Consider the following 27,564-nt stretch of genomic DNA (forward strand, 5'->3'; position numbering starts at 1 on the left):
GTCCCATGAATGACGTGCAGCAGAAAATAAAGGCTCTGTAGTGTTGAGCTGTTCATAGGCAGAGATAATTTAAACTGGAAATTCTTCTTATGAGAAGCATGATTGATTTCACTGTGATACTGGGCATTCATTATATGAGCACTCTACTTGGAGAATCCGTTAAAGGAACATTTATGTTTTGAAGAATCTGTCACTTCATGGGTCCAGTATTCATATCTTCCACCAACATTTTTTGGTTTCTCATCTTTACTAATAAAATGGTCATAGAAGAAATAAAGATTCGTGAAACGGGCTGTAGAAAGTTACTTAACTTAAAAGAGCATGATGGCATTTTCAGTTCCTTGATGAATAAATTTGATTTTGCTGGTATTTGGGCTCTGGCAGATTTAGAAAGCTGATACTATCTCTCACAAGCAATCTGTTAAATGGAGGTTTCAATATGTGAGTATTTCTGGGACTTCAAAAAAAAGTCTTGTTGATTATGATGCAGTTATGAAATTAGTCAAATTGCAGAGTTGGCCTAAATATGTGCAATCATGAAATGTAATTAACACGTGTTTTTCAGAAATGCAGTTCTGAAATTCTAATGTGCTGAAACATTCCCAAACCCTCTCTTTGACCTCATAGAAAAAGGAAAAAACAAACAAACAAAACAAACAAAATAACCACCGCAGTTGAATGAGTGGTAGATAATTTACCTATTTGGCTTTTTTGTTTCAAAATACACTTCCTTTCTTTTTCAATTATATTGCTGTCCATAAAATTTTCAATGTTTCTTTTTCTTGTAAAATGTGAGCTAGATCCTAATTCTAAATAAAGCTTTATGCAAACCAGATTTCCCTACTAAATCAGAGTTGTATTAATTGTCAAGCTCTGCTGTTTCAATTTTATTTTATTTACTTAGAATTTTCCTCTTTTTGTTTGAGGGCAGACTTGGCAAAGCAGAGAACCTGTGCCCTTGCCATAGTCAGGTGGCATCTTCCCTTTCTGCAAATCTTTCTTATATAGCCCAATCCACACTTCCAGTCTGTAAGAGCTGCTTGCATAATTCACAATATTGAAGTAGACAAACTTCTCTGTGTATTCAGTTGTTGTCCACTTTCAGCATTGATTTATGTTAATATCTGTTAAGAAGTTCTGTGTATTTTTGTAGCACAGGACACACACCTTCCTGCCAAAAACCTCAGACTAGAAGAGCCACTTCAAAGGTCAGGTGTTGATGTACAAGAAGGTACAGGTTTTGGTATGTCCTCCATCAGGTTAGCTTAATACAGTTTAAAAACTTGTTCACTAATAGTTAAAATGCAAGCTAAGTTAGTAAAAAAAAACTATTATCTGGGTATATGGTGGTTTAGGCAATTGATGCCAAAATCTTTTAAATGTCTTTTACCTGTGAGCATGTAAGAAGGAAATTTAAAGCACGTGTCTTAGATGTGAGCAGAAGTAAGCCTGTGTGTAAATTTCAGCTATTCCCCTTCCCCAGTTTCCTCTCTAAATATTCTGCATAGGTCCTTCAAGTTTGTGTAAATCATGCCCCTATAACCTGAAAGCATTTGGTGGTAATTCTGATCAATAATATTGACAACAAAGGGCTGAACTGGCCAACTAGACAGGAGTTTCTGAACTTACCAACAGCCAGTCATTAACTCCAGATCATCGCAGAGGAATGAAAGCTTTTTATAGATTTGTTTCCCTCACCCCCACCCTACTGCCTTTCTAGCTTTATTCAACACAGAGTTGAAGTTTTAAATTTTTACTTAACCCAAGGGGGAAAGGAGCTGCAGACATAATGATTTTCATTGCTAATTTTTATGAAAACTTCAAGGACAAGAGCTGAAAGATCAGACCAAAACACCAGCTCAATTACATATTCATTGGAAAGTTCTGTAGTCTGTTTTCACTGCTTCCAAAATATTGCAGTACAATATCACTCTGCAGACCTTCACTCTGAGGTATTTGCATGCCAGTGGCAGACCTATATATAACACTCTTGTGTTTTGCACATAAAAATATCAGATGAAAGCTGTAATTCAAATTTTAAATGATTTGAAGGCTTGTTGTAGTTCTGAGCCTCTGCTTATACAGGTTGAACAAGTTACTACTCATTTATGTTTTCCAATATTATGATTTTATTATTAATCAGATATTACAGCATTTGGCCGCTTTCCAATTGATTTGAATGACATCTTCTCCTTCAGTGTTAATTAGGTGCAAGCTCAGAGATCTAGAAGATAAGAATAGAATACTTTGGTACATTTCCTCTAAAAAAGCCTTTTATGTAGTTTATTATCTACACAGGGATTTCAACCAGAAACATGAAATAGTTCTAACTTGTAAAGTATTGGAATTGTATGTCTCTGAATGTTTTTCCTTCATGAGCTGCTTGCATTTAGAACTTGAAAATTAATTTATCTATCCTTGTTTGTCCCTTTCTCAGCATTAGAGACCTTTTAGGATAAACCAGAGACACCACACTGGATCAGAGCTGGTCTGGCTAAACCCATCATCTCTCTCTCCATCCCCAGTAGCTTAAGGAAAAGGTTTAAGGAAGGAGGAAGCCTATAGTGAATTTCTCTCTTTATTCCCTTAGAACACATCCAGATTTTCTCTCACATTGAAGCTTCAGTATCCCTATTCTGCCAGTTTAGGACAGTTAACTAGTGTAGTGGTAACAATGGTAAAAGCTTTCACAGATAATAGTAAAAAAAGAAATACCTCACATGAAATATCTCCTCCTTCCCAGCACATGAAAGCATTATCAGTTCATGCTTTTAATTCTTGCTGCTATTAAATTTAGAAAGATATAATGCATTGTGAATACAGTTAGATGCTTATAAAGCTTCCTTGTGTCAGTGTAGCTTCTTGTACCTGTAAAATAATATTTATCAGTGTAATGGCAGTAACAATATGGTTTAGAACATTTTCCATTTCAAGAGAAAAATCACATAATTAAAACAGTTGAAACAGGATAAAAGTTGTGCATTGGCAACATCAAAGGTTTCTCTAACAGGGAATGGCCCATGCCAGATTTTGCAGATGCCATGATGCAATTATGCTATAAAAGATTATTATGAAGAAGAAAAGTGTTTGAATTTTCAAGCCAGTAGAAATACCTGAATGTTCATATCTCCTTTTTTTCTCCAGCACTATATTATTATTATTTTAAAAAGCAGTTTATGTTAGAACACCTTAAAGCTTAGAAACCACATTAGTTTCTATTCAGGGTATATAAAAAGTATAATTGCTTTTCTTTAGAGAGAAGGCTCAGCCTGAGGTGAATAGGATTTAAGACCCTCCCCTAACTTTCACATTTTCTATTTGCTAATTTTGGTGGCTGCCTCAACATGTTGATTGTTGACCAGAAAAAGAGCAGGCTGCAATAGGAGTGCAAAACGAGGGTAAATATGTTTTTTACCTCTCTGTTTTTACCTCACAAAGGGCAGCAAGGGAAGATGCTTGAGAAGAAGGGAGCGAGGTCCTGCAGACACATAGCTATTGCACTGTGACCCCTGTTTGTAGGTATCTGATGCTCCCTGTGCCCCACAGCAGGCGCTGAGGTGTCTTAGAGCTGCAGACATGGCTTGGGTGGGAGGACAAACACTGTCTCCATGGATCCAGCCTCAGGCATCTTGTATCACAGGCAGAAAGTGCCTCTCTGCAATTGTATCTGAGAAGGTTGCTGTGCCTGTCAGCTTTCTGATGCCCTATCCCCGTAACTCCATGGTGAGTGCCTCCAAGCTGAAGCAGAGAGGGCAGCTTTGAATGGATTTTGATAAGGACCAGGGAGGAATAAGTCAGTTCATCTGCTGAGCTGTCGCTCTGCATCTGGCAGCTGATTGCCTGATAAAAGAAGGAGTGCGGTGGCAATTTGTTGAAGACAAGTGTTCTAAGGCTTTTAAGAAACACAAGGAAACAGGTTTCAAAAAGTCACCAATTAAAAGAAGTCTGATTACTTGGGGTCTGAGCACAGTTATGGCCTAAGATTGTTTATTTTGCATCTCTGTTAAATTCTGATTTATCTAGGTGACAGAGCACCTTTGGCTCACATTAAATTCAGTGTGGTTGACCATGATCAAATAGCTTAGGAAATAAGTTTAGTAGATTTGGGGGAAATTGATAGAAAAATGGAATCACAAAGAACCTAAATCATATTAGAGATTTTTTTTCTGTACCGTAATTATTTCTGGTCTGTCAAGAACAATGTCTGCCAGATTCTCCTATATCCATGATGCCTGTATGTGTTCTTGCTATGGTGCAGTAAAATCTTAATTCTTATTTAAACCTTTGACAGATATTTTTCTATTTTTTCCATCTCTTGTGTATCTAGACAACGTATGCAATGCTTATTAAGGACTTAGAAGTGGTGCCTTCCTTTGGTCAGAAGTTTCTGCCAAACAGAGTAATGGAAATATTGGTAAAAGTAATGCCTTTACGAGTCTAACCTTTCAGTATTTTACTTGGCCACTTCTCTTGAGACTTCATTTGGAACCTCGCAGTTCTGTTTTTTGAACAATATCCCCTATATGGAAAGCACAGAGAACCCCTCCACTTCTCCTTTTAGACCTAAAGAGAGTATGAAAAGCAAATCTGATTTTCAGTGTAAAGTTTGCAAAATTACTCTACCCCCTCTTAAAGGTGTTAATTGAAATAAATTAACAAAAATACTTTCACTGACTTTTGGATTGGACAAAATTGAAACTCCTGAAGAGTTTATGAGTTTGTCTTGATGATAGTTTTACTAGCATGAAAAGGTTGTGAATGAACATAAGACAAAAAGAATATGTAAAACACACCACTCAACTGCTCACCCTCTGCAGGGGATATAGTAGGTGTCTGCAGACTTCACACGCCATTTGCATTTATCACTTACACAATGGGGAAGCTTTATTTTTACACTGGAACAGATGTTTATGGGAATTTCATGCCTCTCATAATGTTTATTTGGCTGCCTTGCACCATGGCTTCCAAGCTCTTTCCACACAAGACCAGTAGCAACAGCTCAGCCCCTGCCAGTGTTTCTCTGCCTCTTCTTCGTTTTGCTATATTAACTTTTTTTTTTCCATAGATTTCTTTTATTTTGAAAAGTGACATTTATGGGTAAGCAAGTAGCATACTTACAAAGATTACAGGGAAATCTTTTCCCATACATAAAATAAGCAGGACAGTAAAACATTTTGGATGTTTAGAGGAGTCTATAAAACTTAGTCAAAATTCTTTAATTTCGTGGAAGTATAATACACTGTCTCTTCTTTTAAAATCATATGCTGCTGTAGAGGCTTTATCAGAGAGATAATTGGCTGTGCTATGGAGTGGTTCAAAACATAAAATTGAAATATTATACTACTATTCTTGAGTTTTCAGTTATGATTAGGAATCCAAAGTTCCACTCACTTATCATCTTCTCTTTTTTTTTTTTTTCCTGTCAAACAGTTGTGTTTTATGACGTTGTTCAGAGCTTCCCTCGAGTGGAGGAAAATGTGCAAGTGGATTCACATGTAAGCAGCCACAGGTGGAGAAGGCACTCAGAGTCTCTCAAATCAGTCGACACCAACAGAGCCAGCATGGGGCAGGATTCCTCTGAGCCAGGGGGTTTCACAGACCTGCTGCTTGAAGAGGCACATGACAACACCACCCAGATTGAGGTAGAAATTAATTCTATCTATTGTTTTTTATTCCATTTTTTATCTTTGATCGAGGGTTAGTAAAAAATTAAGACATTTATTTCAGTGTACATGAACATTGGCAGAGGAAGAGAACTTCATGGTCTGTATTTGTGATCATGTCAGCACATGGAAGCCAGCAGAAAACAGGGTCTGGACCCTGTCCTGTCTGACTTTTGAAGAGAGTGTCTTGGGGATGTGTGTATCTCTGCTGGAAAACAGTTATGGGAAGTTGAGGGTTTTTGAAGTTCTTGCTGGAGAACTGGGAAATGAATTAGTATTAAAAAAAATTAATTATTTCTTAAAAGTTTGTATAAACTTCTCAATTTGTGGGATTTTTCCTGGTCTTTATGTAGAGTGATAGCCAGATATGAAGGAGGAAATGAAATGGCCCTGGAGACATAAGAAACTGGAAAGAATTCCAGGTTGGTCATTAAAAGAATTTGTCCATAATTTTGATTGTTGATCTTCCAAAGAATAATAACATGGATCAAATCTACCTAAGTGAAATCTTGGGATGTTCTCACCCTGTTTTATGGCTTAATTCAACTTTTGGTTGCTTGTTTAAAAAACTTTAGCTCCCAAATTACCCCCATATTGACATAATGTAAATCCAAGTAGGCACCAGTTCTGTCTATAAAGTTGCTCTCAGTTTCAAGTACTGTAGGGAGAATTTATTTTGTATTTATACACAGGAAGCAAGTGTTAATATTATAATTATTATGTTTTTACTGATATATTTTACGTATTAGGTTTGGGATTTCCTATTAATAAAATCTACATCCTGGTTTCCAATAAAATACAGCTTGGAGTAAGTTACACTAAATATTTTCAGTCAAAATATTCTGCTTCCACAGCAACAGTGCCATTTATTTTTCAGGTCTGAGGAGCTCACTCTCAGGCAAACAAAACAGTTTTCAGATTTTGAGTTGTTATCTTACACAATAACAAAAGCAAAGCAATATAAAACCCATCTGTAGAGACAATGGTGTCTCTGCAGCACGAGTCGAAAAATAACAATGCTTTCCGAGATGTATGTTTTGCATTTGCTATTTTTTAAGATTCTCAGTTTGCACAGTGCTAATTATGTTTCTTCTTTTGTAAACACGGAAATCGCTAGCTGGTAAATCATAATTTTGTATTGTATGTTCATGTTATTATTTGTCTTTTTGCTGCCTGTGTTCCCCATCTGGCTATACTTGTAGCAATTCACTAAGATGTGACACAGATTGATCCTTCTTCGAATTACTTCAGCAAATACAAGCAGGTTTGTGTAGCTGATGTTTCCATGGCTTACCAGTAGATCCCCATGCAGTATCTCCATTTGGTTGAGTTCCAAGCTCTTATGAAGCAAAATGGGCCAGAGCTTCCCCTCTAACACTCATATCTGTCGACATTCAGGAAAAAAAAATGAATGCTTGCAAATGGACATCTGTAGAACAGTATTTTTCCAGGGACAACTTTCCTGTCTGATTAATGTTCTTATGGTGTCTTAACCTCAAAAATATATCACCCTTAGTTTATTGAATTCAGGTTTTTTGTTCTGTCACGGCCCTCTCTTTTTCTAAACTCTTCTCAGCACAATAAGATAACCAAGTTGTGGTTTTACACATTATCGGATTCCGTTGTAAATCCCGACTGCAACACACAGGCATTTTACAAAAAAACCTTGATGCCCAGCTTTGTAGAGGAGGTAAAGCTTACAACACATATTCACAGCGAAAGAATCCAAATGTCGCAAAGTCTTCTGCAGCTTGGGAGCTTATCGGTGATGCTGGAGAGCGTATTGATTTTTTGAAACCCTGTGTGTGTTGCAGTTCTTGTTGAAGAAAATCCAGACAATGGGTACTACCTGCCACTCATATTTAATGACACTACAGAATTACAACATTCCTCCATTGCAGATGCTTTTCCTTTCTAAAGTATTTTGTAGACTTGTTATGCAGATGTGGAAGATGTCTTTTGCTGGAAGGCTAACAGTAATGAGCATATCTTTAAATTTCACTTGATATTATTTTCTGTTCTTCTGTATAATGATGAGGCTACTTTTACCCAGTTTTAAAAAACAAAACAAAACACCTCTCCAGCACCCCACAAAAAAAAAAGGCAAAAACCACCAAGAAACCAAAGAAACAAACAAGGACAAAAGAGAAGGCGGTATGCAGAAATTTCTGCACACAGTTTAAAAATCACTCTAAATGTTTCCAGTGTTATCAAATCTATACAATCATAATGTGGAAAATAATTAAATCAACCTGTGTGGAGCATAGCTTAGTTCCACTGGCTTTTCTTTATATTTTCAGCTAATGAGACTTTTCAATCATGTTTTTCCATTGGAATTATTGGGAGTTTTGTACCTTCACAGCAGCATCATCCTGGGTCTCTCATCATCCAGAGGCTATTTTAAGATCCACTTGAGTAGAACATGAAGTTCAGGCCTTCATGGACAGCCATAGAAAGTGCATTGTAAATCAGTTAATCACATCTTTGCAGTAGCCAGGGTGGACCCACTCCAGTATATAGGGAAGATGATAATGGCCAAATTCTCTTTAGAGATGCTGGCTCTCTGGCCCAAGAGCTGGAGTGGTGCAGCCACTAGAGACTCCAGGACATTGCTGTTGCTCTTCACAGTGCTGTTTTGCTTCCTCTAGTTATTTAGCAGTGTGATTTGGGACAGAACTCATGCAAAATGATGGACATATTCAGGTGTTTTTTTGAATAAAGATGTTCTCTTCAACTGGACTCTGTGGAAGTTGAACTGCATTGCAGAGACTAACAGAAGTAGTGGCTATAGTTATTTGATGTGCAGGACCTTCAGAAATGAGCGGAACCTTGGGATGGAGAAGATGACCTCCAAGGCCCATTGTGTTGCTGGAGAATAGGAATTTTGTGCTCTACAGGTGCAGTGTTGTGGCAGTAAAAACCCACATTTATTGTTTGTTTATTGTGCTCAGGACATTCAGAAGCGCCTTTTATTTAGAATTAATAAAGTCTAGCAAAGGCAATGTGTAGGGTGAAATTTGTTGCTGCAAACACTCTAAGTCCTTGAAAAAGCAGTGAGCATGAAAATACGTCTTAATGAATATATCTAGTTGGGCATGTCTTCTTTCAAGCAAGGAGAAAAATAGGATAAACATACTACCTACCTTTCTTCACATATATAAAATAAATGTATGCGCTATAATAATTCACTGTTATTAAGCAAATGACTTTACATGTATTAATATTGTTAAACTCAGATTCATGGTCATGGCAAGACTGACCCTTCTGTTGATCCCTGGAGCACTGCAGATGTAAAGGTAATGAATGTGGGTAGCAGAGGTTCTTGTTGCCTGTTGCTCTTTTGCATTTACTGGAGAAGAAACTGATCTCCAAAATTAATCTAGTATGAATGTTAAGTCCCTACTATCCACCCCTAAGGTATCCACAAATACATACTATTTTGCCACAGTGCTTGCTAATGTAGACGTGGCCACTGAGCACTGGAAAAGGCTTAATAATGCATTAATATATAATTGTGCGTTATGTAGATGCTGAATGATAATTTTACCACAGTTTGACGTGTGAACAGTTTTTGAAGTGATATCCTATGATTATGGCTATGTAGAGCTCTGTACAGAGGTGACTCTGCTTTTGTATTTATAGTTTTTGTCTCTTTATCCCAGATCTTCTGTAAAGCAGCTCCAGCTGCAAGCTTTATGGAAGATTTCTAGGCAACTTGCTTGGTTCTTTGCTTCACTATTCTCTGTCCCTGATCCTTGTGACTGCTAACTCCCACTGAACAGTACAACACTGAAAAATAAAATACAGAGAAATTGAAATGGAGCAGTCTCTAATATATAGCTTGTATTGGTGTTAGCAGAATATGACAAACTTTGCAAAATAACTTTGGGACATATGAATTACTTTTGAATTTGTTGCCACTGTATAGAGATCCTATATCAAAACAACAGTCTTTCACAAACTTCCAATATTAAAAAAGAAATCCAGCAATAACATAATAGATTAAATCATAGTCAAGCTTGAGCTGACTGCAGCCTTGCTAACAGTAAGGTTTTATTGCTTTGCACTATGAAAAGAGTGAGAAAAACATAATTTTCCACATAAAGTTTTAGAAGAGAATGAATGATTGCAACTATATGACAGGAAAAGATCCTGTTCCAAGCAAGAAACAGCCAAGTTTGATTTGACTGAGCATGCTTAACATGCTATATCTTACTTTCTTCACTTCTCCTAACATACTACTTGTGAGCATAGAAAATTGTGGCTATTTCAGTACAAAACAGATTTATTTTTTAGGTAGTGAAGTGATTCATTTATTCCTGTGGATCTCACTGATATCTCCCGCTGTGTATTACTTTAACCAAAACAGACTTGTTGCTAACTGAAGACACCCTTCTTCCTTTTCTGTCCTTTATTTAGTTTCTCTAGATGCTGTTTGAAATGTAAATTTTAGCAATTCCTTTAGTTTAGACCCAGGAAACATCTTGCCCCTATCAGAACACTGCTGGTGGATTTCCTACTGGCAACAATCTTCTGCTGAATTTTGTATTTTCTCCCAGAGTTTCTGCCCAGAAAAAGACTTCTACCTTATCAGTCCCAGTCAGTCATGGAAGTGAAGATGTGTGATTCTGACTGGCAAAAACAACAGAAGGGATTGAGTTTTACAGCCCTTGGGATTCGAGAGCAATTACTCTCATCTACTGACAGCAGTGTCAGCGTGTCCACTGCTGTGTTCTTACTGCAAATCTGAGCAAGGAAAAAAAAAATAATGGTTAAGATTAAATTTCACTCAGCTGGCCAAATGATAAGGCAGTCCTGCGATTACGGCTCTAATGGACTGTATTAAAAGTGGAAAAACTTCTCCATTCATAACTGAAGCCTCAAAACTAAACAACATCACAGTCGCACAGTGAGCTGTCAGTTTGGCCAAGCCTGCCTCTGTCTATTCCTATTTTTTTCTTTTCTTTTTTTAAACCCAATGCTTTAATGCCAGTTATATTTGAAATATTTAGGAATAAATAGCAGTGTTACTTATACTGCATTCTAAAACCACAGTCCCTCTAAGTTACTAAGAAAAATGTTCTGCATTTAAGAAAAAATACGTATTAACATGTAAGTTTAACAAGTATTTCTATTTTCTTTCCTCATCCCGACCTGTGAGAGAGACATGCTTTACTTCTATACTCTGTTTCCTGACTTGCCATCTCTTAGGGCCTTTAGTTATCTGTGTAGAGTTGCTGGCTTGTTTATCTTTTGAATTTATCGTTCAAAAATTTTGCTTAAGTAGTGCTTATATCTTCCTTTCTCTTTTGGAGATCCTTGGCAACGCAAGAATGAATTCCATGGATGACATTTTGATATATTCATTCAGTGTAATAAAAACAGGGATGCTATTGATCTCTGCATCATGACAGAATTCATTTTTAATGCATAGTCACATTTTAAAGTGGATTATAAAGTATCAAATCAATGCATATTCAGTACAAATGTTTAACCAGATTTTAGGTTTTTAATTTTTATTAGATTAAAACATACAACTGAGGAGGAATGAAGCTTTGCAGAACACAGATTTGTCACTGGAGTTCACTGATTCTTTAGGGATCAAAAGAGCAGTACTGCTGTTCTGAAATCTGTATTTGCAAAAAGCCATGTGGGAAAACAAAACAAACAAACAAACCCAAACAAAACAAACACTGGAAAAACAAAAGAGACAATCGGTTTTATCTTTGATGCCTATTTTCTAACATCGATTCATTTTGGGAACAGATCATAGACTGTATTACTGAGCTCAAATAATATTGAGCTCTTGCCTTAAATAAGGGAAATGGCAAATTTTGTTTTAAAATAATTTTAAGTGCTGAATGAAGAAATGCACTTTAACTATTTTAATAATGTGCCTGCAGCTCACCTGATCTAATTGCAAGACCTTTACTATAACAAAAGTTGCATTTATTCTTAATTTTAGGGAAGTATATTTTTTTCTTGTTCACAGTTAATTATTAATATGTTATGTGATTTTTGGTGTATGTGAAGGATTCATTCAAGAGAGGGAAGGAAACTTTGGGCTCCTGCAGTAGACTTGCAAATATTTTTTCGCAATCTCTGATTAACCTTCGGTCCTTTAGTATAGATGAAGCTTACTGACATTTACAGGGCCCAAACTACTGTGCCTAAAAAATGTGGTTTTACAGTTGAAGGTGGTGTGACATTGTGAATATATCTTTTGCTTTTGTATGTAGCAGAATATTTTCATGTGATACTTTTGTTGTAAGAGAACTAAAATTTTTCTTAAATGATATAGTAATTAAGGCTAAGATGTATAGGATTTTCTTGTGGTAGTTCTAAACAACTTTTATTACTCTCTTATCTGAAAAGGTTATTATTGCTATTTTAAAATGTTTTTTATTCACACTCCTCGAGAGTTTATTTCAGAAAATTGCTTCATTACTTTGGAGATGATGGAGATGTAGAATGTAATTTATTTTCAGAAAAATCATATCTCTTTTCAAGCAGCGTCAAGGGGAAAAAAAAAATGTTCCTCACTTCTTCATATGATGTTAGGGAAAGTGTTTGAACTGTCACAAAAAGCAAGCTGCTTCAAATGACATCCTAAGTCAAATTCAAATTTCTGTTAATTACTGCTAAATTCACTATTAATCTGCTTTTTAATAGTGATAAAGAAGAGTCCGAAAGTGAATTTATCTGGAAACAGAACAATTCAGACACAAAACATCCTAGTCCTCTTCTCTTACTAAATCATTTCAAACAGTATGTCACCTGCAACTAGAATTAGAATCTGGGACAATCATTAATTTCCTGACTTTTTTTCCACTTTTCCTGCTGAGTTTTCCACTAGTGATGTCACACTATCTGCTCAGTAGACTGATCAATCACTGTCTTGTTTTCTTTCAAGCTTTCAGTTGCACAATGGTAAACTAGACAAAAGACTCTAATTTTTTTGTATTTATTTTTTTTTAAATCATTTCAGTTGAAATAGACCCTCAGGATCATCAAGTCCAACCATAACCTAACTCTAGCACTAAAACATGCCCCTAAGAACCTCATTTAAATGCCTTTTAAACACCTCCAGGGATGGTGACTCCACCAATTCCAATGCCTGACAACCCTCTCTGTGAAGGTTTTTTTTCTAATATCCAATTTAAGCCTTCCCTGATGCAACTTGGGGCCATTTCCTCTTTTCCTATCACTTGCTGTTCAGGATAAGAGACCAACACCCATCTCACTACAACCTCCTTTCAGGCAGCTGTAGACGGTGATAAGGTCTCCCTTCAGCCTCCTTTTCTCCAGGCTAAACAGCCCCAGCTCCCTCAACCTCTCCTCATCAGACTTGTGCTCCAGGCCCCTCACCAGCTTTGTTGCCCTGCTATGCACTGTCTCTAGTACCTCAAAGTCTTTCTTATTATGAGGTGCCCAAAACTGCATTGCTTACTTAAACTGAGGTAATCTTGGCACTTGTACTGGGTCTTGCTGCAATCTTCAGCTGGACCGAATTCATTACCAGCTCTGCAAGAAGTGTTGTAGTAATGAACCTGTCAACTTTTCCATTATTCTTAATCTAAACTCAAGGGGTGATGATTCTACTAATAAAACAAATATAGATGAAAAAGGCAAAGGCTGAAGGTGAGATTCATTCTCTATGTCTTTTAAACTTGGGAGGGGGGAGTGAGGAGAAAGTAAAACCAAGTTTTTCCACTCCTAAGTAAGGGAATTCACAGTTCTCTGTGGTAATCCTGACTTCATTTCCACATGCTTAGCTATGTTGGCACACAAGGCATTTAATTTAATATGCTGATGATAATGAATTTTTATAGCAAGAAAGGAGACGGGGGATTCAGAATTTAATGGAATCTGCCTTTGAATTTTCTTTATGATAAAATTTTACATTTCCATATCCCTCTTCATCTCCAAGTTCCTAAAGCACATTACAATTATTCCAGAATCCCTGAACTCATCACTGAAAAGAGCTACGAGCGGTATCAACAGACCTTGTACATTCTTTCTGAAGTCATTATTTCAGTCATATATGCCTCAGCCCTTGCTTGCAGAAGTTGGCTGAAAATAGTTTCAGCTGGTGAAAACTGAATATTAGTGTGACTGTGAAGGCTGGAAAGGTCTCTTATTTCCAGTCACTTTCATTTTGACCCTCTTCACCACGTGCACCCTGGAATACCCTTCTAAGGAAGACTTGTATTGATCCAGTCATGCAAAAAGCTGAGGACAATGCTCATTTCAACCCATGCAAAACAACAGCCCTAGCTAATATAACAGCACACAGCAAATTGTACATAGCTGGTTTGGAGCAGGGAGTGAGGATGAATATATTACTGAGTCGTTAGTGCAGGGTAATTTCAGTAGGTAAGTAAAAAGTTGTTACGCTAAGCCACATAATTCCAGTTTGGATAACACCAGTCCTTGGGGATAGATTTTCAAAGCTGTAGAAATCTGGCTGACATTGATGAATTACTTCATGCCACTCTGAAAATCTTTCATGTTTGTGTAATATGGGAGAGTCAATTTTCTGTTATCCCAAAACAGTAACAACTTGGCATGTAAGCATGTACACCATTTGAGATTTGGTCAGACACTTCCTTTGACTGTATGTAAATTTAGTAAGTATAACTTGAGAGATTTCAGCATGCCTTCATTGTGATTGTGTGAGTTATACAGATTTTTCAAACAGAATAATAAATAGGGCCAAAGCTCAAAATTCATATCAAGAGAGGGATCAGAGTTAAAAAGGTTTCATTTGTAAAATGTCCATTTGTCCTTCCAAAAGTGCCAGCTAAATTCTATCAACTGCTGAAGAAAATGCTGATGAAACACTTTTAATAGCTGTAGAATAAAAGAATAAAAATAGCAGGGTTTTTTTGTCATTTTCTTTCATCTGTAACACTTGTACGCGTTCATGTTCAGCATGTCTAGATTTTCACAGACTATCAATAAGAAAAGAGTATATTTACTTCTAGAACACAAAATTGGCAATGGAGATTTTGGAGAGTCTGCAGCAAATAGCAATGTGAACAACAGGGAGAAAACAAACAAAAAAAACCAAACAGCAAGGCTTCACATATTCACCAGACTTTTAAGGGGCACAACATTTAACAGAAGAGATGTGACAGGGTTACTTGGAGGTTTGCTTAATGCATGTATAGAGCTGCATGAGTTTTCAAGAATTCCTATTAAAATATTTAAATAAATGAAAGCATCTCTGTCTTAACGTACTCTTTCTGTAGCCTTAGCAACAAAAGAATTAGGAAGAGGGAGAAACTGCAGACTGAAATCCTATCTGTCTGATCTCACACAGATGAAGCAGTAAAATGCCATGATCTTTTGGAGGCATTCTCCTTTTGCTCCAGTTCTGACAGCAAAACAAACAGCTTTCTTGGGCTCTTCCTGCCTCAGGCAAAGTGTGGATACCTCCTTCCCAGTGTATGATAGGAAAAGTGCCTTCCAGTGCTGTAACAGGCATAATCTGGCTCAAAAGTGCTACCACTGAGTTCAGCCATAGCCAGGAGTGGGCCAACAATGTGATGTCCGTACATCAGCAGCCTTGTGGGTTTGCTCATTTTGGGGGTATAACTGACTGGCTGGCACAGTGGTTTACAGCAAGATTGGTGACGATGTTTGCGACATCTTCCTTCCATAGTTATAAGCAAGTGCCCCAAATATCCCTATTTGTTTAAAAAACAAAACCCCAATACTTAGAGTTGTACAATGGATGACTGTGCAGTTGAATGAAATTGTAAGTTATTTCTGAGAAATTTCATTCTGTTGAAAAAGCAATTCATGTGCTATATAGCTGGACTACAGTTATATTAATGTGAGAAAAGGCTTTGAGTGTGTTTTTCCGACAAAAATGGAAATAGAACATTTTATGCTATTATCTAGTCATTAACATTGTATAAATTATGACTTCCTTGTATTATTATTATTATTATTATTATCTTCATGGTACATGTCAAGCATATTACTCCCTCACCTTGGAAATCAAAGTAATTTCTTAAATACAGTGCATAAATTTGATTCTTACATAAACATTCAATTAAAGGTGGCACACATCTGTATAGTGTTCTAATAATGTATATGAATTCATATAAAATACTAGCCTGTTTTGATATTTATGAAAGGCTGGAGTCTGTAGAGGTTTTTTAGTTGCAGTTAATACTGAATTTGAAGGTGAAATTCAGCTCTGCAGTTTGGTTACATAAGTACATGAAGTATGTGCAAACACTTGCATGTGAGGTAAACTATGCTGTCATAGGTGGTGGAAATTTAAGGTGAAATTCAGTTGCATAGCTATAGGTTTCTGGTATAATTTTAGGCATTGTGGTTTTACTGAATGGTATGTTACTCCTCCTGTAGAATATGGGTCTGCTGTAAGTCCTGGATCATACCTGCAAGTCTCAAATGGCCATGGGGTCTTCCTGTGCTTAGGCAACTTCTGCATCTCATCTGTGGTCAGTACAGGCAGTGCTGTCAAGATGAGTATTTGTTTTGCTCTAAAGTGGACCTGAAAGCTTGCTGAGCTTGCTGACAAACCTTCATTGACAGCATTTACTAGGTCTGTGGTTCTGATAATGAGAGCTTAGAAACCTAGCTCTTACGCAGACAGCTGCAGTGTCTAACCTGAAAACCACCCTGTTCAGCTACTTATTTGTTTCTCTAAATCTGAAGTGAAAAGGCCAAGATATTCTTTACAGATATACCAACAGCAAGAAATGCAAGTAAAATCTCATGTATTCGTCTTTCTCTGTTTTTCAGTGGTTAGGAGGAGATATATGTGTTTGCCATCACCTTTTTTTGCTTGAAATTGTGAAAAGACACCCTTCAAGTAAAAAGTAATTCTGTAGCACCTTGTGTTTTACCTGCTAGTGTCCTGTATTTAGCTGAAAGCCAAAAATGGAAATAAAAGTTTATAAAACTTTCCCACTTTGAATCACTCTACTTCTAAAGAGCAACAGAGAGTTGGAAATAATATACAAGAAAAAATAACATATATCAAAAAGAAAATAATGTGTTAGTGTAATTTTGAAATATTTGAAAATATTGGATCAACTGGATGCCGTGTTAACTTGAAAGCAGTTGTGCTTTTCAGAGACAGCAGAGGAAGGATATTATTTAGCATGTTGATCTTGTCTGAGGAATTGCAAAGTGCTCAGAGTGTCTCCACTGAAAAAAGCAAGAGTGCAGATCCTGCAGAAAGCTTGTTTGGAGTCTGATGTTATGCAAAGGGAGTGATTTGAAAGTGCCTGTCTAGCCAACATGTACCTCATCAAGCATCTCAATTAAATAGGATGCCTTGCAGTTGTGGCACTTATATTAGAGACCTCTCAAGGGATTTATTTATTTATTGAGCATTACTGCAAGATCAGGTAAAGAAGCATTTATCTGACAAGTCCTTAAAAAATGCAGCTAGTGAGAACAATTTGTTATAATTGTACATCATATTCAGTATTCTTGTATAGAATAATCTGGCTGAACTGCACTTACATATGTACATAGAAAAACATGTGAACAAAGCAAAATGCATACTTTTTCCAAAACAAAGCGCGAGCTTTCCAAAGAGCAATAGAAATCAGGGCTACAGCTTAACCACTTCAATCATCACTATCTTATCCCTCTCAGACATGAATGGTAATCTTGAAAGTTTGCATATTGGTGATGTATTTCAGCCAGTCCTGTTTTTTAGTCACTGAAGAATCAAGTGTATTGTATGTGAGAGCTAAACAAAAAAGTGCTCTGGTTGAACAGACAAACAGTTTAAACTGAGTGTCAAACTGGCGAAGACTGGTGCTCAATGAGGTGAGCATAAGACACCTTTAAAAGCTTCAAATTATATTTTATCCCCACAGGTAAAAAGCTACCACATTAATAAAATCATGTTCCTGCCTGTCTCAACTCAGTATCACTTGTGTGTGTTCTTACAACTGATTGCCCTACGATTTCAGCTGTGAGCCCTGGTGGATCCCTGAGACACACTATTAACTGCTCGAGAACTATGGCACGCACCAGCTTCCTTCACTGTTCTACATAAAGCCCTGATCAACTACAAACTATTTTAATCCCCCCATCGTCTTGACATATGCCCTTCAGATATTTGTAAGCATTTATAAGATCCCCTCTCAGCCCTTCCCCAGGCTCAACAGACCCAGCTCTCTCAGTCTTTCCTCATAAGAAAGGTGATCTAGACCCTTAATCATCTTCGTAGCCTGCTGCTGGACTCCCTCCAGTAATTCCTTGTTCTTCTTAAACTGGAGATCCCAGAACTGGATGCAGTACTCCAGTTGTGGCCTCACCAGGGCAGAGTAGAGGGGAAGGATAACCTCCCTCGACCTACTGGTCACACTTTTTCTAATGCACCCCAGGATACCATGGCACGTTGCTGACTCATGGTCAACCTGTTGTAAATCAGAACTCCCAGGTCCTTCTCTGCAATGCTGCTTTCCAGCAGGTCAACCCCTAACCTGTACTGGTACATGGGTTATTCTTCCCCAGGTGCAGGACCCTACACTTGCCATTGTTGAATTTCATCAAGTTCTTCTCTGCTCAGTCCTCCAGCCTGTCCAGGTCTCACTGAATGGTAGCACAGCCTTCTGGTGTATCAGCCCTTCCTCCTAGTTTAGTATCATCAGCAAACTTGCTGAGGATGCACCCACTCTCTTCATCCAGGTCACTGATGAACAGGTTGAACAGAACTGGACCTAATATGGACCCCTGGAGAACCCCACTAACTACAGGCCTCCAGTAAGAGCATTGATCACAGCTGTTGATTATATTCCACACAAGAAGTGAATCTTCAAATAGCTAAAATACTAAATCTTTAAAAATTAAGTTGACAAAAATGTAACTATTTGTGGCATTATCTGGACACAAGAGCCCCCAAGAATGGGGCTGGTAACAGATGTGGGGTCATAACCACTGATGCCTGTAGTCTAGGCCTGGGTCTTAGTTTTTTAGAAATTACACATTAGTAATTTATACATATCTACAAATGAGAAAATAAACTCTATAACATGTTTCATAATTAAACCATAATCAAAATGCTGCTAGCTGTTTTCATGGTCATTTTATTGCAATGGTTCCTATTGTTTTCTTTTAGTGGAGAGGATGCTGCAGAGCAGTCAATAAGTGCTTATTTTGAGAATGTAATTTCTCAAATCCCTGCTCCAGCAAATTAGGAACAAAACTGCATTAAAAATATTTCGCTACTGTAATTGGTTTTTTGAGTGACTTGGTGATTTGGCTTTTTTCATCTCTTAAGTAAGGCATTGCAGAGACTTCTGCTCTTTTGAAGCTTGTCTCTTATGACAAGACAGTCCACGGGGCTTTATAAGACTGCTGTAATGACCCCTAAATAGGCTGACAGTTTTATAGCAGTCCCCAAGAGGGAAGCTTCCTTTCAAAAGCGTCTGAATATCATGAAAAAGGCAATGACTCCACATTGACTTTTCACAAAGCTGGGAAGGCTAAATGGCTTTTTGGATTAATAACAGGTTTATGGCATCCTCCTCTGCCAGACTGTCTGTCAGTGTGTGACTCCCCATTACAGGTGCTGTCAGGTGCTCAGAAAAGTGCGCTTTGAAAACCTGGCACTTTAAGATGTTGTAGAGCTGAGTAAAGCCTTGTGTGTACATAGGGGCAAGAGCTGAGAGCTAAATGTTTTTGTTTCATCCCAGCTGATGACATAATTCAGTGTTTACAGTAACAACCTTCAGATGTAAATCTGTGAGATTCTGGGCAAAGTGACTTCCATACTGGCCATAGTTAAAACCTGAGTTTGAGGACTCCTGCACACACACACAATAGGCTTTCCAGACACTGCAGAGCACTTGAAGAATATAGTGTGAGATGAAGTTCTTTATCTCAGTGCACACAAAGGATTTCCGCCTATGTTAGATTGGGTTCCCCTCATTCATTAGACATGATACAGGCTGTTAAAAATGGATTTTGCTAAGGCTTGTCTAATCAACAGTCATGTTTGCAGCCTGTCTTCAGTTTTCTGCTGATTGTTGAGTGGAATAAGTATGGTATGTCCATATATATTTATATTTTTCCTAAGTTCTCACAACATTAGATATATAATAAAGAAAAAAAAAAAAACAACAACAAAAAAACCCCACAAGAGAACAGCTTGTACCTTTGTCATTGTGAAAGCAGCAAGGCAGTTTTCTAAATTGTGTGTTTCCTCAGTAGACATTCATAAGGAACAAATGCTTTTGTTAAGAAAGAGAGTTTAGTCTTGGTACAAAGTGCTTATGAAATGAAATCAGTACTTCTGAGCATCAGAGAACCACTCATAACAGTTCAGCTTCCTACGTAGCAGCCACTATATATAACCTCTGAAACACTTTCATGTGGTAGTTCACATGTAGCTTATCTACTGAAATTAGAGCTTTCATGTTCTGAGAGGCCAGTTCAAATTAAGCATTCCTCAGGGTTCTGTGGTTATCAGATCCCATAAAACTGTAAAATTCCATCATAACATTGCTATGTTATGATGATGATGATTACAGTACTCTGTATTAAAGTGCAGTTACACAGCAGCAGCATGCAAAGTGTCTCCTTCCTCATTTTCTCTGTCCTTAATCTTCCCATTAGGACCCAATCTCAGGTTAAATTATCTTTTTTCATACTCTCTCATTTCTTCTGCTAATGGCGGTTAGACCAGGGATATTCTCTACATGTCTTTGCCACCTACCTCTGCCTCATTCAGTGCCTGCCTAAAGTAAAGGTAAATAAATTAGGAAATTCAATTGTAACACTATACACACATGCTTCCTCTTCCCAGGTAACACAGAGTGTGGCCAAGTGTCTCTCCCACCCCTTCTAAGTGCTCAAGCACGTGCTGGCTGGAAGAGGTTTGACATCAGCTGCAATGCTGAGCCCAGCTGATCTCCTGCACAAGTTGTCATTTCTGTTCTCTCCTGTGCTGTTTTTAGCTGGGTGGCACTAACGATGTTCAGAAATCTGACACTAATTTTCTAACAAAAATCTTAAACAATTCAGAAGCCAATTTTAGCTCTATTGGGGGAGGCAGAGATGTGGTAAGAAAGTAAGAAGCATTCAGTGAGACTGGGTAAGAGTGCAAATAGTTTTGAGAAAGCTGATTTTGTTTTATCTGTGCAGGGCTATCTTGTTGCTGGCTCACTTTAATAAAAAAAAAAAGTGTTGTTTTGTTTTTTCCTCTGCAAAATGAATTCCCAGAACTGCTTTTCTTCATTATGGAAATTCTTTTAATTGCTTGCTCGTTTCCTTCCTCTAAATTTCGCAAGAAATATTTTATTATTATCTTTGCATTCTCCCTGAAACATAGTCTGTTTTTAAATATATAACTCCCTGCTTTCGTCTGCCAGCATTTCCTTTTTATTCTACAAATGCAGCTTTTAGAAAGCATAATTGTCTGATTAATTTCATAGGCTATTCATCTATAAGTGCTTAAATTATATTCGGAGTTAAAGGTGACTTTCTGAACTTAGTATTTGGTGATTAATTTCCTCAACACTAATTTTTGAGACAAATACCTGCAGCACTATCAGTTAATTTTAAAGTATGTCTAGTCTGTGCCTTAGAAACATCTAGGCAATATGTTAATATGTTTTATTAAAAATAGAATACCAGACCTTCCTTTTACAGTGATAAAATCAGGCATCTATGAAGTCTGACTCCATATCCTTGATGGCTTCAGAGTTTGTTTGTTGTGGTGTTGTCTCAATGGAAGTCTGAAAATGCAGCTTCAGTAAATAGAATGTCTGAAGGGACAGCAGTTATCAAATTACATGCAATCTAATTGTCTTCTATTGCTGCTGGCAATGATTCATGACAATTAATTACAGATATCTGAAGATAAGGAGCCTTGGATGACTAGGTTAGTTAGTTTTGATCAGTCATGTCACAGTCTCCCCGGACTGGGAGAAGGCAACCAAAACTTCAGCTATCGACATGTAACTGCTGGCTGGCTGGCTGATGTATGACTTGCTTTGTGAATGTCTTTCTTCTTTCAACTACAGAGAAACTAAGAGTTTCCCTACAGCGTACTACTGTGCAACAGCAGAGCTCATTCCTGGATGCTGCTTTTTCTCTGGTTGATGTTAGTAGTTTGTTTCAGTTACAGCCTCACAGATATAGATAGATAGATAGATAGATAGATAGATAGATAGATAGATAGATAGATAGATAGATAGATAGATAGATAGATAGATAGATATAGATAGATATGTAGCAAAATTTTTGTTCAGTAAGGTCTGTGGTTTGGATCCAGTTGGATCCAGTATTTAAAAACAAATTATTCATCCAGTTGCAGTTAACAGAAGGTTTTAGTTTTAACCTAAATCTTGTTTGATATTATCCTCTGTCCTCTAGAGATTTACAGTACCTTTCAATTTCTGTTAAAGAAAAAAACGTGACAGGAAGAGAATAAAACCTGTAAAGTCTCCTGCCTACTTATGTGATTGCATCGTTGTTGAATCGTGATGTCTTATTTAGTTGAGAGGAAGCTTCATTGTTTCATGTCTGTTTCATTAGTATTTTAATATACATCTTTGGCCAGAATCCCAGTTAGTAATTTGAAAGCATTTCAAAGACACAATGTAATGGTTACTTCTAAATATCACACACAGTTACATCATACTACCTTGACTGTGGCAGCTCACCTGGCACATTTGAAGCCTTAAACTATTACGGGACAGCTGTTAGTGAGGAAATGGGTATGTGATATTTGGACTGTATTTGGGAGTATCTGTATATGTAAGGTATGGAATGGATGTTCAGTCATTGAATTTCACAAATACTGAACACCAAGGCTTTAAAGAAGGTTTAATCTTCGGTTGTGCTGAGATTTCATGAACAGTGTATGTGTTCAGCACTCCTGAGAAAATTTAGTTGTAGTAGTATGGGAATATATTCAACGTGTCATCAGATAATATCTCTTGTGAAAACTGTAAGAAATTAATTTTCTTTACAATCTATGATAAGATAGCATCTCAGCATCGAGGAGTGCCTCAGGTAAAAAATAACTTATTTCCCCAATAGAGAAGAGTTATGAGAAAGGTTCTAATAAATATTGCCCTTACGCTCACAAAGGTTACCAACTGTAATCCCCACAGCTCGTCCAAGAAATCTCTGGAAAAGTCCTTTGCTTAAAAGCTGTACTTGTCAACATAAAATAGATGTTTTCTGCTTCATATATATGCAGTATTTTGACAGGATTGTATATCTAGAGAAGCAATGCGAAATAACTCATCTCTCCAAAATACCTGGAAAACAAAGAAAAAAATAAAAATTGTTTTGAAGTAGTAATGGATATGTTCTCTGCTTTTTCTGCATGTTCTTTCTTTCGGTAACATGCTTCTACGTCATTAAAACATACTGTAAATTTGTTTCCTTAATACTTGTATTGAAAGATAATTGTACCTACCTGCAGAAGTCTGCATCTGTGTGTCATGGAAATATTACAATTATTTTCTTAATTCACTCATTTATATGCAAATTCAGCATAATTTCTGAAACATTTTTCCATCTTCTTATGCATATAGTACTTGTAATGGATGGAATGTATTATGAAGTTGGTGCAATCAACCGAAGCCCATAAAGAGGTCTGTCAGAACGAAAACTCATAGGTATCTATTGCTACCCAAAAATTTCTCAGCTGTAGAGAAATATTTTATGGAAACTCCAACAATTTCATTTCTGTGGTAACACATGTTAAAAACTATGAAGGCAAAGACTTGGAATACAAGCATGGATCCTAACCTTACTAAGAGCCCCCGAGCTGCTCAGACCAACTGTAGTATTTAGCTGTGTGTTCATTTTTGTAGTCATACTGTAAATTTATGGATAGGGTTAAAATAAAATAGGCTGTGAGAGAGAAATAATTAATGATACATTCATAGATTTAATCTACATGAAGGTTACTAAGCTTTTCCAAGAGCAATTCTGTTTTCTTTCTATCATCCAAGTAAAAAAGAATTTATTTCCTTCCAGAGGTATCTGAGGTTAATTAACTTGAAATAAACAGTAAAAAAGACTTTTTTGACACAGAATTTGGTGGTTGTTTATACATCAGTGATTCCTCAAACAGTTGAGCTGAAGGCTATAATCTGCGTGATTTCCAAGATGTATGGTAAGTCTGCTTCAAGCAGGGCTCAATGTACCTTGTAAAGCATTCTTACAGAGCAACCAACCAGGCTGAGTGTTAGAGCTTTCTAGCTGGGCAGGTAGTGCCTTAGCTATTAGTAACTAAGTGGAATAACTTTATTAGTTATGAAAAACTGGAAATGCCAAAACTCTGCACAGTTTTAACTATACTTTAAGTATTGTGTGTTTATCTGAAACAAGCTTTTTTGGTAATTATTTCTTCTTCTTTGTCTCTCAGAGCTCTTTCCCTTAGACTTTGTGATGCCTTAAATGCAACTTTTAGTTTCTATGGAAATTCTATCAGAATAACAAATTGGACTAGGACAATAAATCTTTGTTGTCAAAAGCTTTTGATTTACTGTACCTCCTTTGTATACATGACAGTAATTGTTTCTTTTGACCATTAAAGAAGCAAAAAAATTGGTAAGGCTGGCTTTTGTCATCTTCCTGACAGTATACTTTAAATTATGTTTACTTGTGTGACTAAAATAGAGCTGCTGAAGTTGCTAGAAGTTGCTTCAAAAGTGTCACTGAGATTTACTGGGCAAGTACATCCTGGCATATGAAGTACAGCAGAAGATATAGAAAATGTCAAGGTGAAAATAACCTGATTGTATCTGCAACAGCTTAAGTAAAACATCAGTAATGGTGTTAATGTAGGATGAAAACCAGCTGAAACAGGATTTATGGTCAATATATTTAACCTAGAACATGAACAGTTTAATCTAGCATATAAACCCTTGCCAACTGTATCTTCAGCTCAGGACCATGTCAGTAGAAATGGGCTTCATACGTTCTAGGGAGTGCGCCATGTGGAGGGGGTGTCAGGTCTGCATGGCAGCACAGTGTGATGCGGGGGTGGTCCCACCCTGCTTGCTGGATACAGGAGGTGCTGCAGGAGAGGAGCTTCTCCATGTTTATTTTCTAAGTTTATTCTAATTTTAAAACATTACCATTGAGGCTTTGTTGATTTTTTGTTCTATGCAGAGGAGAAGGAACAGAGGAAAAAAATGAGAAATACAGCACATACTTCTTTAAAAGTATTATTTGTAGTTATTCAGCAGAATGTTGTCAATGCTGTTGATTTAAATCTTTTATGATTACAATAGCTTGGAAAGAGTTAAGGAAGACTGGGAATCCGGGATGTGTTTCATATCTCACCTCACGCCATACACTTTTTCTTTCCTTTCACTGTCTTGGGTATTTTTTACGAAGGTACAGATCATCAAAGCTACTGACATCAACAGAAATTTTGGAATTTCCTATACTTAGGTTTTTAAACATTTACTAAACTTTGCATAATGAGATTTCAAAATTTTACTTTTTTTACTGTGCTAAATGTATATGATTTTAAGTATAAACTAATTGCAGTGAGGTTGAGTGGCATGCAATGAGTCTGACATTGAAATAAATAGACATCATTACCAAGACTTCGTCTTCTGAACCATGGACTTTATTGTGGAATTGGATGCGTGCAAGCTTGATGGACCACTAGCACAATCTCCCACAGCACATGTAGGGCTCATGTATTTTACCTCTGAATTTGCTGTGATGTGAGCATGGTAGCAACTACTGTAATTTTAAAGACCACAAGAACTAGGAAGATTTCTTCCACAAATATATGTGTATTTGTCTCTATCTGAGTGGCAAATGTACCATGAACCAATCTTTTGGAGTTATAAAATGAAATAGCATTTTAAGCCTAAAGCTATTAGGGATTCTTTGGACATCTGTATATAGGTATTCTAGTACATGATGTATAGAAATGTTAAAAATACATTTTTTTAATGTTTTAGCTATGAGTGCTGCTTAGGACTTTGTTAGAGCATGGCTGTTGTTACAGGAACTTACTGGCCATCTTGCCTTGAAAGCCATCAAACGTTTTGCCATGGATTTTACTGATGCAGTTATAGGAACTGTATGATTGGGATATGAGAATAGTGCACATTATAGTCATAATAGAAGATGTTTGCATGAGGTAACTGTTTGCTTTGCTAACTGCATATGGTTAGGCGCAGAGCTGTCTTCCGCAACGCATTTACAATGTGTGCCTTTTTCTTCATTGTTGACATGCAGTGTAGTCTTTTCTGCTGCTCCTAGGAGCTACAGGACTCAGTCTTCCATGTTAATTTTTTTTTTTTTTTTCTTCTCCTTTTAGGAGGATACCGATCATAATTATTATACCTCAAGGACATATGGCCCATATGATTCTACCAGCCGGGATTTGTGGGTCAATATAGACCAAATGGAGAAAGACAAAGTGAAGATTCATGGGATCCTTTCCAATACCCATCGGCAAGCAGCAGTAAGTTATTACACCTTTTCCTCATGGACCGATGTGGATATTTTTCATCAGTGAACAACACAGTAGTATTATTAAGTATTGAGATTACTGTTCACAGAGCTTTACCTTTGAAGTTTAGTTAAACTATGAAAGTTTGCACAGTGTTGCTATCAAATGATTCCAAGTTGCCATTTTGTACCTTTTGCTATAACAATCCTTCAGAGATGCCTTTACAGATATATTAAATTTGCCTCTGTTTTTAAGGATCACAAGGTATCAAACAATAAACTAGTTGTGTTGCTGAAGTCAGAGAGAATTTTACAATTGAATTCAATAGCAACAGAACTGGGTTCAGGATTAAGTTGCTGAAGTTTCAGTCTCCCATGGAGCATATCTGTGTTTGCACTTCCATTTTGTCTAATGCATCTCACTTATTTTTGGTTTTGGGAGAACTGATAAAACTCCTGAGAAGGTCATAAGGTAACAGAAGTGATAGAGGGGATCACAATTTTTGGGTGTCAACAAATAAATATCATGTAAATACCAGTGTTGTTTAACTTATTGTAATCATACTGCATGGTAAAATGGGTATGAAAATAATGGTCATACACACTTAGAAGTGAAATTGAATACTGCATGATATATAGATTCTTGGATCTCTGCTGTGGCTGGAAACTGCATACACAGAAGAGCCAATATTAGCACAAATAAAATAGAGAAAATTACAACTCAGAATTGTGGTTTATGAGATTCTTGTTTCATCCATTCACCAGCTTATCTCCTAAAAAATATCCATTGTTTTCCCCCATTTAAAAATAAACTTTAGTTAATGCCTTGTTTAAAAGTTGTACAGTTTTTAAAGATGCAGGTGTGTTTAACAATTTTCAAACTCAAAGAAAAGCCAAGTTTATTTCATCATTTCTCTCACTTTATCTGTTATCTCCCTGGCACCAGCCAGGTGACTGGCTCAGAGGAATGTAAGCAGCAGCAAGAAGAAATACTGTGGTATTTAGCTCAGAATACAAAGAACAGAATGGAGTGATAAATCCACTACATGTGACTAACAGAGTCCAATACATAAAATATATTCTTCATAGTCAAAAAGACTGCAAGGAGCCAGGGATAATGCAAATCCAGAGGGTTCAGGCAGTTATATACCTTTGGGGTAGATTTAATAAAACACTGTATCAGCTCTTTTCTTAGGACAATTTGTTTCTAACAAGAAAAAAGCCTGAAGGTACCTAAAAGTAAGAATCTGTATTGTCTCCCTTGCCTTCTTCATCTGGAATCCTGGTGCTCTGTGTTGAGGGAGAGAATGGAAACACACAAAAAATGTAATAAAGGTACTAAAAATACCTATATGAGGTAAAATATTTTTCCCTAAAAAAGTAATTTTTGAGACTTGGGACCTAAAAGTTAGTGAAGTTCTTTTGAGAAATTTTAACCTATTATTTAATGATTAGT

At 36.9% G+C, this 27,564-nt stretch overlaps 1 protein-coding gene across 1 annotated transcript in view; it reads left to right on the plus strand.

Annotated features, from left to right (window-relative positions):
* PLXDC2 (plexin domain containing 2) overlaps positions 1 to 27,564 on the plus strand; it is a 272,320-nt gene that overhangs the window by 115,984 nt on the left and 128,772 nt on the right. The window contains exons 2-3 of the mRNA XM_082044120.1: positions 5,431 to 5,642; positions 25,975 to 26,121. Of these exons, the coding sequence (XP_081900246.1) occupies positions 5,431 to 5,642; positions 25,975 to 26,121 (359 nt within the window). The remainder of the gene's footprint in view (positions 1 to 5,430; positions 5,643 to 25,974; positions 26,122 to 27,564) is intronic.

Source organism: Streptopelia decaocto (genome assembly GCF_964273445.1).
Source record: "Streptopelia decaocto genome assembly, chromosome: 2".
Lineage (NCBI taxonomy): Eukaryota > Metazoa > Chordata > Aves > Columbiformes > Columbidae > Streptopelia > Streptopelia decaocto.